At 45.6% G+C, this 9,123-nt stretch overlaps 2 protein-coding genes across 2 annotated transcripts in view; both read right to left on the bottom strand.

Annotated features, from left to right (window-relative positions):
* Window positions 1–5,300, bottom strand: part of T265_13688 (hypothetical protein) — a gene marked incomplete at both ends in the record, with an annotated part of 34,709 nt that extends 29,409 nt beyond the window's left edge. The window contains 4 exons of the mRNA XM_009170076.1: window positions 521–727; window positions 3,452–3,608; window positions 4,704–5,172; window positions 5,208–5,300. Coding sequence (XP_009168340.1) covers window positions 521–727; window positions 3,452–3,608; window positions 4,704–5,172; window positions 5,208–5,294 — 920 coding nt within the window. The remainder of the gene's footprint in view (window positions 1–520; window positions 728–3,451; window positions 3,609–4,703; window positions 5,173–5,207) is intronic.
* Window positions 5,301–7,981: 2,681 nt separating this feature from the next.
* The window catches only part of T265_05113 (hypothetical protein), a gene marked incomplete at both ends in the record, with an annotated part of 7,197 nt that continues 6,055 nt past the window's right edge, over window positions 7,982–9,123 (bottom strand). The window contains 2 exons of the mRNA XM_009170037.1: window positions 7,982–8,126; window positions 8,854–9,036. Coding sequence (XP_009168301.1) covers window positions 7,982–8,126; window positions 8,854–9,036 — 328 coding nt within the window. The remainder of the gene's footprint in view (window positions 8,127–8,853; window positions 9,037–9,123) is intronic.

Raw genomic sequence — 9,123 nt, 5'->3', positions numbered from 1 at the left:
ATCCGAACATGGAAATGAACCCATAAATACACATCGATACACTCAGCACATTTACGAAATCGAAGGATCTACCCTGACGGGATCGGTTAAATCGAGGAAAATAGTAGCTTCATGGGAGGGTTCACACCCCACTTTTGTGGTACGCCTGAACGTTAGGCTACTTGAACATTGTTTGCTAAGCACAGATAGCTGACCAAACAGTTAATGGTAAGATCTGACTGCTGTATACAACATGGCTTTACGAAGAAAGAGGAAGTTTGTAGCCTTGAAAAACGGCAAGGTAGCTATGTGAGTTCAAGGAATTATTTGAGACCAACATCACCCCTGGATGTCCAGGGCTGTATACAACATGGCTTTAGGGCCGAAGAGGAAGTTTGTAGCCTTGAAAAACGGCAAGGTAGCTATGTGAGTTCAAGGAATTATTTGAGACCAACATCACCCCTGCTTGGATGTCCAGGTGCCATCACCACGAGGCCACATATGAGTTAAGAATCCCAGGAACGACAAGAAAGAAACTCACTTCACTGAGCTAGGACGAGAAGCAGCGGCCGCGGCGTTCTGCAATGCAGCGATCGTCTTGCTCGGAACAGTAGGTATGTTCTCTGTGGTCCAGTCAACTGTAATATTGTTTCTGAAAATGTATTCAAGTTTCTCCTTCAGTATCCTCTCCATTTGATCCTTTTCTTCTTTTGTGTCGATACTGCAAAATGCCCGCTGAACATAGTCTCTGAAAACAGAATGCAACCCGAAATTCAAACAGATAAAATATATTTAAAAAAACTTGGGGTGACCGCATTGTGAAAAATGGCAAACGCCAACAAGCTGTCAGGAGACTTGAAAAATTGCCTTTTATAAGATACACAGACCCCACGAATCGTCCGAACCATGATATTCATGTTGGTGTGCAGACCCACACATTGACGCACCGCTATTCTTCTGCCAACTAGATCGGTGACGAAATGCTCACAACTAAATTGCCCAGCTGAGCAATCAGATCAGAGAATACTGCTGAGCGTAACGAAAAACAGCCAACTAACATTGAAGAAAATGTGTGGTTTTCTTTGGGCGAAATAGCTCAAGTGTCTAGAGCGCGAAATTACTGACCGGAGGGTCCGTGGTCCGAACCCGACCTCTGCATCTCGACTTCCCCTGTCTAGGTTTGGGCAACCTGACAGTATCCAAGCCCTCGTGCTTCCTTCGGGTGGCATGGCAGCTAGGCACCGGAAGGGTGTTACAGCTGAACGATTTTTTTGGATGAACCGGTTAGACCAAACAGAGAAAAACAGAAGCGCCGTTATTTGATTCAAAAATGTTGAATGATATTAGGCAGTGATTTCGTCTTTCGTGAGAGCACCGAGAAGCTACTCAGATAGAAGAATTTACCTACCATGCAAACCGGTTCGCCTGCAAGCATGAGGTTCGGAGTTGACCCCACTCAGTTTTGCATTATATTTAAGACCGTTTGCATTTTAAAGGATCTGATCCAAGGAGAGCAATTTTATTAGTGTAGGTTTATATGAATCATGGTTGTACGGCAGCGAAAAATCAGTATTGAACACTAATTTGATGTTGTCGATGATAATGATCACGATCACTCAATGATTATGTGCGAACGATCCCGGGCTGTTTCGATCCCACTGGTGATGGAGGCAAGTAAAGACACAGTGGATTACGAATATAGGGAGAAAGGGTGACAGAGGACATCCTTGTCTGACACTACTGGATGTGGTCGTGGGCACTGAAGCACCCACGGGATGAGGTACAGAGAGAGCCTCTGTAAGACGACGAGGTCAAAAGCAGGTGTGAGCGCTTGTGCTGGCTAGAAACAGATGGTGTTCAACACAACTGAAGAACTTGCTCCCCACTAGCTGAGCGTCAATCCCGAATCGGTTGCCAAGATGAGCTTACTCAAGCCCTAATCGGTCAACCTGAGCATTCATATCATCTGTCAGGATCATTATGTAATTCTCATTGATCGCAGAAACCGTGTCAAATAATGAGGTGGCTTCTGTCAGAGCGCTTGCTGACACAACAAACACCGTTTATTGCGTCAAGCTGTACTGACCATGATTGGACTTGACAGTACAAAGACGACGTTTTCAACGGAAACTGTCATCTTTATCATAGACAGCAACTGTACTGGTTGAAGTAGGAACATATCAAGAGAAAAATACCACGATTACTGGCAAAAAAAGGAGGCTTTGTAGAGGCTTACTGCAATAAAGCTATGAGGTATTGAGCTATCTAATCCTTCAAATGCACTGAGCATTGATGGACTAAGTCGGTATCGGCCATAGAACTGCACAGTATTATTACTCGACACAGGCCTAACGCACAATAGACGAGCCTTAGCTGGTCAATCCAGCCATGAACAAGGTTGTTTTCCAGTCAGTTGCAGAAAGTCAGATGGACGCCATCCAGGAAGGCTCGAAGATCTAACAGCCCAATTCTCTCCTACTTCGTGTCTACATATCACTATCTGTCCACAGTAAGTCTCTTTTTCAAGTAGCTTTGGAAATGGTGGCTGGTGCTCTCACTGGAAGACGGTGAACGGGCATGTGTAGTACAAACCGTTCCCATCATGTTCGTTGGTCAAATAGGGCTGATTTCGTAAAAGTAGTTCTTTGTTTCCACAACTGCTTTTGGATGTGTTTTGCTCAGTTGGTTACGGAGTTGAACAACCCCGCCGACTAGTCAGGGTGCTGCTCCTAGGTAGATATGGACTACAGATTTCACCGCTCCATAATAAGCTGAGTGGGTGGTTAAAAACCAATCACACATCTCTGGTAGAACCTGGGGGTCACAATGTAAACCGAGAATCAAAGGATAATTTGTAAAAAGCATTGAAAAAAATACGATACGGTTAACAGACAGCTCCGACCGTCCGCCATTAAAAGATAGTCTAAATAGGAATGACGACGTGATGGCAGCGACCATTTGCCACAGTTGAAAAATTGAAACGGAATGTTGAGAAGGTAAATGGGTGCAAAACCAGTTCGTGAAAATCATCATCATCATCGACAGCAAGACATCAGTGTTCAACACTGATGCTACATGGCCGTAAGTGCGTGAAAAGGGGAACATAATTCTTTATCAGTGACATTCTCGGCCGGAACGTACGGTACTTGCAGCGATACATAGCCTTGACTTTATCGTATTGCCATATAGTAACCGGTTAGCTGCTGCACGTGACTTCTTGTTATATTGTTACGAGCTTTTTACCATGCTAAAAATACATAGTCTTTATCATGGTGACTGTAGGTCATTAGTTAGAAATTGATAACACGAGAAAACAAATCAAAGCTGTCCAATGGAACAGAGAACTCAGGGGTCTGTTCTGTTGTCATTTGAAACACCCTGCATCATCTTATGAATCAACAAAGCTCTGGTGGGGTGGGATTTCGAAGGTCGAGACGAAAATTTACCACTGTTAAGTTGGGAAATTTCTCACTTAAGCTCTGCACTCCATTGTTCCTTTGTGCTTTTGGCTTCAAGAGCAGGTGGTGGTTTCTGAAGTTCACTGATTGTAGGTTCTGCTTCAGATAACTGAGAACAGGTTGTGGTAGCGAGCACCGGCGCATTGACAGCACCTGCTGCAATGTTTGAGTCTGTAATGGGAACAGAAACGTTTGCAAAGTCACGTTGAAAAGATACCACGCAACCCTCCGAGATTAGGCACCCATACCAATAGAAAAACTGTTTCCGACTAGGAAAAACTCCAACAGTAGTAATGCGGTAAGGGCGTAACGTCGATGGTTGAACTGGTATGTGCGTTGCTTTTCTGGTTTGGATTTATACTGAGTCACAAAAACTGGGTAGCGCAAAACACACTTGGAAAACGGACTAGTTACTGCGGCAGTGAAGCATCGGTGTTGAACACCGATGCCATGCTGTCGATGATGATGACTAGTTACAGCGAGGACATTGGTCAGTAAATATACCAACGACGCATTATTTTTCATTTCTAGTTATGTCCACCCGAAAAAGTTGTGTTGAAAATCACTCTTTTTACAGGAAAGGAAGCATGAAAGTAACTGTCCATCATCGACAGTTTGACAGTGTTCAACACCGATGCCTCACTGCCGTACAACCATGATTTATTTGGAAGCCTTATTGTAAAAGAAAGAGAATAAAGGTGGACAGGGAAGGGACTCAGTGCTAGCTTACCACAATCATTCCGAGGTGCCTAAACCTCCAGACATTCACTCAGGCAATCTGAATAGAAACTGACAAGAACGCTACTGACATCGGTTGACAACCATATTTTGCAGTGTCTCCGACCAGGCGCAGTGGGGATCACGCGGTCCTCACCCTTGAAGGCGAGTAGCACCGACAGCATCCAAGCGTTAAGTAATCTCCTTTATACCCCTCTACCAAGTCGAAAGGGGCCACCTCTCTGCCTGCGCCAATTTGTGTTGGGCATGGAAAACAGCACTCTCTTCAGCAAACAAAACTGATCATATCCCAACCGTTCTAAAGAAGGAACCATTTGACCATATACTTGAATGACGCGTCAGTCTAATCTTCAGCAATATGAAGGCACATTGAAGAACGCTATTGTAATCCCTGACTAATTCCGACTATCGGAAACGATAACAGACGCTAAGTACCTTCCAGCGAAAGACCCTTTTACACAAACTCCCATAAATCCACACCAATACCAAGTGCACAAAAGTAGAAAAATTAAGAAAAAAGTATAATACCTGATCTGACCATTGCTGGTTGTCTGGGTTTGTTTCCACCAGCTGCTCTCAAGCGTGTCGGTGGGGCAGGATATCCCCAGGGTGTTGGGAGGAAAGGAGCAGCTGCAGACGCGTTGGGGTTGGGATATGAATAATATCCGTAATTTGGAGAGTTCCAGGGCATCAGTGGTTGAGGTTGGCTAGGTATATATGGGCTGTTAACTGCGGGATACACTGAGCCACCGGGAAGCAGAGGCCGCTGAGGATTGAATCTAAAGAGATGGGGTTGGGTATAGGGTGGAGGCTGTGTCATGTATGGCTGAACACCTGTAGGCTGTGCAGAGTCGGCCCAATTTGGAGAAGCGCCACTGACAGCGGGCTGAGGATTACAAGAGCCATCCTTGGAATCTACACCTGGCGGGGGAGGTGTGTCGTGGACATCGGCAGTGGTAGTAGTTATAGTAGTTGCTTGGTGATTGTAGTCGAAGGTCTAGAAAATAACTATTGAATGAGAACGTATCATACTTGGGTTGCTTGACCTTGGTAACTGGCAGGATAAGCTCCGTACGTGCCACCCTGCCAATAGTTGCCGTACGTTCCCCACTGTTGCATGCTTGCCTGAAAAGGTGATGTTCAGTGCACTCATGATTAGGATAAAAAAGAGGGTTAGGAAACGAGACAACATAAAACGGAGTGGCATTAGAACATACATGCCAACCACCAGCTATCTGTGAGGGAAATCTTGCACAGGTTTCCAACGGCCAGTGAACGACTCAAGCTTAACAGTCCATAGCATTTTCCCAGCATCTTGCGTGACATTCATTTCTTCTTCTCTACCAAGCTTCTCGGTCTGCACAGACATACTCATATGGCGTCGGATTTGTCAGTTTGAGTTGTGGTTGCGGTCAGGAGGGATCTGTCGTGTGGCCTGCGGCAAAGACATGGACCTAGCAGACTCAGGGCTTAGATGAAATTGTCTTGGTTGTAACACAGACGGAAGTTCGGGTTTGAGTAGCGCCCTAAACATTTCTTCCTAATGACTGCTCATATTCCACTGCTATCCGATGCGTTCAAGGAAATGGAAAATAATGATCGTTCAGCTGTGATACCTCGCTGCCATGCCGACCGAAGGAAGCACCAGGGCTAAGATACTGTCAGGTTGCCCAAGCCTAGACAGCATTTGAGTTCGAATCACGAACCTTACGGTCGATGAGTTCGCACCTTGGCCGCTAAAGTAGCTCGAGCAGCCACTTCTGATAAGTTTATTCGATTTCTGGGTCCATCAGTTTCTCAAGCACTAAATGAATTGTGCACGCTTTTATGTAGACCTGAGAAGCGTGATGAAAATCAGCAGCGCGCAAGTGCATGGCTGGAGTCTACATTGGTATTCCAGAAGAATCGGCAGGCGATGATCGACCTTTGTCACCGGTGATTGATTGCGATGTGTAATCGAGGCTGGTCCGTTAACGCGTACCACGTTGTCAAGCGACTTCTGCATCTTTGGATATCGGTACCGCAAAATAATAGCTTGTGAGCTGCATACATCTGGGACATTCTATTGGACTGTTAGCTCTTTTTATATTCTGGTTCATTTGAATCCATACCACGGAACGATCCACTTGTTTGTAGTATAACTTCCTCGAAGTTGTCTTCTCCATTCCGGTGATCTAACGTGTCTGACTGATACATCATCAAAGAGGATATAACACTAGCGACGGGAACCCAACGCGAACACATGTCAATTTCAGCTGAGGATTTGAAAGCAATCCTTCAACAGTAACAAGCGCAGTTCGAACAATCGCAATTGCGACCTGTTCAGTCTCTTACTCAAGCTATCAGTTTTCAGACATCGGTTCCATCTCAGACTGGTACTTCATTATCCTTTGCCGATTCTACCGCAGCAACTGTTACCGAATTCCTCTACGAACCAGCATCTGGTCTCACATTCGATTCATGGTACAGTCGCTGGGAAGATACTTTTCAGAATGAGTTTGCCGACAAAGATGATGCGTGGAAATCCCGTCTCTTGGTCGGGAAACTTGGAACCCTCGAGCACGATCGGTTCATGAACTTTACTCTTCCCAAACATCCAAAGAACTTAAACATTGCACAAACAGTGGATCAACTCCATGAAATTTTCGGTGAGCAACATTCACTTTTTAAAGTTCGATACAATTGTCTCAAATTGGCCAAGCGCGATGCCGACGATTATGTCACTTGCCGGTGTCGTCAACCGTGAGTGTGAAAATTTTCGATTGCAGTCACTTACAGAGGATCAGTGCAAGTGTCTAATTTTCGTTGCTGCTCTTCAGTCTTCGTTAGAATCAGATATTCGCACTCGACTGCTTGAGCAGGAGAAGGATGTTATCGTGAAAGTACTCACTACCGAATGCCAACGTTTGCATGACCTTAAACACGATATCGCAATGGTACAGCAGACGTCACGACCTACTAATCCCAGTGGTGTCATGGCATCGAAACGAACCACTGTTACACATGAGAAAAAACTGCCAACACCGTGCTGGTCTTGTGGCGAGTGGCACTATGCACTGTCCATTCAAGAAGCAGCAGTGCCAGGCGTGTCATCAGTGGGGCCACGAAGAAGGTTCTGTGGTACCCAAAAAACCCACCGCACCCAAAAACCAAAAGAGCTTCGACAGTCCAGTCAGCAACATAGTCAAAAAGCAGTCGTACAAGAAACGTCCGCAGTCTAGATCTGTGTTCGCAGCATTCCAAGTTGAATTTGAGTCCCGAAAGAAATACCTTACAGTTTCCATCAACAACGTTCCAATCCGTCTGCAGCTCGACACAGCTCCATATATTACGTTGAGCTCACGATCCAATAGGGAGTTGACAGGAGAACCTGTTGTGTCACTCAAGAATCATCGCGCCCAAAGTGCATCTGGCAGTACCCTACTTCTGACTGGCAAGTTAGTCTGTAGTATATCACTCAACAATCTACAGTTCTCAGGAACTTGCTATCCAAACTGGTTGTCCTAATTTGAACGTTCTTGGACTTGATTAGATTGAGAAACTTAACCTTTTCAATGTATCTTTATCATTTGTGTGCAGTGCTCCGAAATTTTCATCCTCCTCAGATATTGCAGAACACTTCACTAACACACTGAAGACAAAATGCAACGATGTCTTCCAAAGTGGCCTTGGATGCTGTACCAAAACTAAGGCAAGCCTCAAACTCCAACCTGACTCCACACCAATTTTCAGACCGAAGCGTCCCGTACCATTTGCCGCTCTTGCAACTGTGGAGAATGAACTTTTTCGTTTCCAGCAATCCGGGGTTATCCAGCCAGTAAGCCATTCACTGAGATTTCATTTTCTCTCTGTCGTAGCCAACTGAGCCGCATTGGTTCATCTGCAATATGGCCGATCTTCATCCGATGTCCTTTGTTCTCCTCCTTGAGGTTTCCCCACTCAATTACTAGTCTATCAAACGTGACAGAGTAAACCCCATCAAGCTTCTTACTCACCCAGCTAGCACGAAGACACGTCCTAACAGATCATCCTAACGATGTACGAGACCCACACGAAGTATCCATTCACAGAAATCGATATAACGTACTTTGAGTGTGTCACAGGAATCCAAAAACAACTGACCATTCTGAGCCATGTTTTTAGAGCCACCATATTCCTTGCTTATCCCAGGTAGTGCTTTCTGGTTCAGACACTAGCAGAAAAATGAATCCATTCCAACAGCTTACGTAAGGTGGCTTAAAATACATTTTGGTATTCTCGCTAACGTTCGTTAACTGTTCACTGCTTCGTTAACCAAGTTACCGATTTGTTTAACGGTTTCCGGGTCTAAAAGGTGAACTGAAAGCCTGTTGCAGGCATTGAAGACTTTTCACTCATTCACAATCTGGTAACGAACTCTTGTTATGGAGTTCTTCGGCCCCTTGGGACCATCAGGCTTCCGGTCGGCGTAAACATTCAGGTTGGACTATGGTTGCATAGAAAGGAATCCACCTTGAGGCCTCAAGCAAAGCCAATCAGGTTAGGGATCGGGTGTCTGAAAGCGGCTGATAGAGGTTCCGGTTCCGCGCAGAGCATTGGATATTTGGCTCACGATAGTCAAAATTCGACTTCTGGTCGGAAGATAGACGTTGAAGAAAGCGTCTCAGGCGTGAGGTTGATTGTTTTGGGTTAATCCGACCTAAAGCTGCCACCTTGACGTGGTGGTCGGGCTTGAGTGCTGCAATGACCTCGCGAGCTACACTGGCTGGAACTTCGTTCCACAAGGTGCAACCATGCCAAGAAGGCCAAAGAGGAGCAGCCAGACCAAGAGCAGCGAGTAATCGTCCTACGAGGCGGTCTGGGGGTAAAGTCGTACTGTCCTCTGTGACAGGAGTGTGAAGGCAGTAAGGTGTTTCCCCCAGGCGACCAGCATGTCCATATTTATGGAAGCAGCGATGCTGCCTTCCCC

Source organism: Opisthorchis viverrini (assembly GCF_000715545.1).
Source record: "Opisthorchis viverrini unplaced genomic scaffold opera_v5_96, whole genome shotgun sequence".
Taxonomy (NCBI): Eukaryota; Metazoa; Platyhelminthes; class Trematoda; order Opisthorchiida; family Opisthorchiidae; genus Opisthorchis; species Opisthorchis viverrini.
Note: the sequence above shows the minus strand (reverse complement) of the source record. Positions and strands in the feature narration are given on the sequence as shown.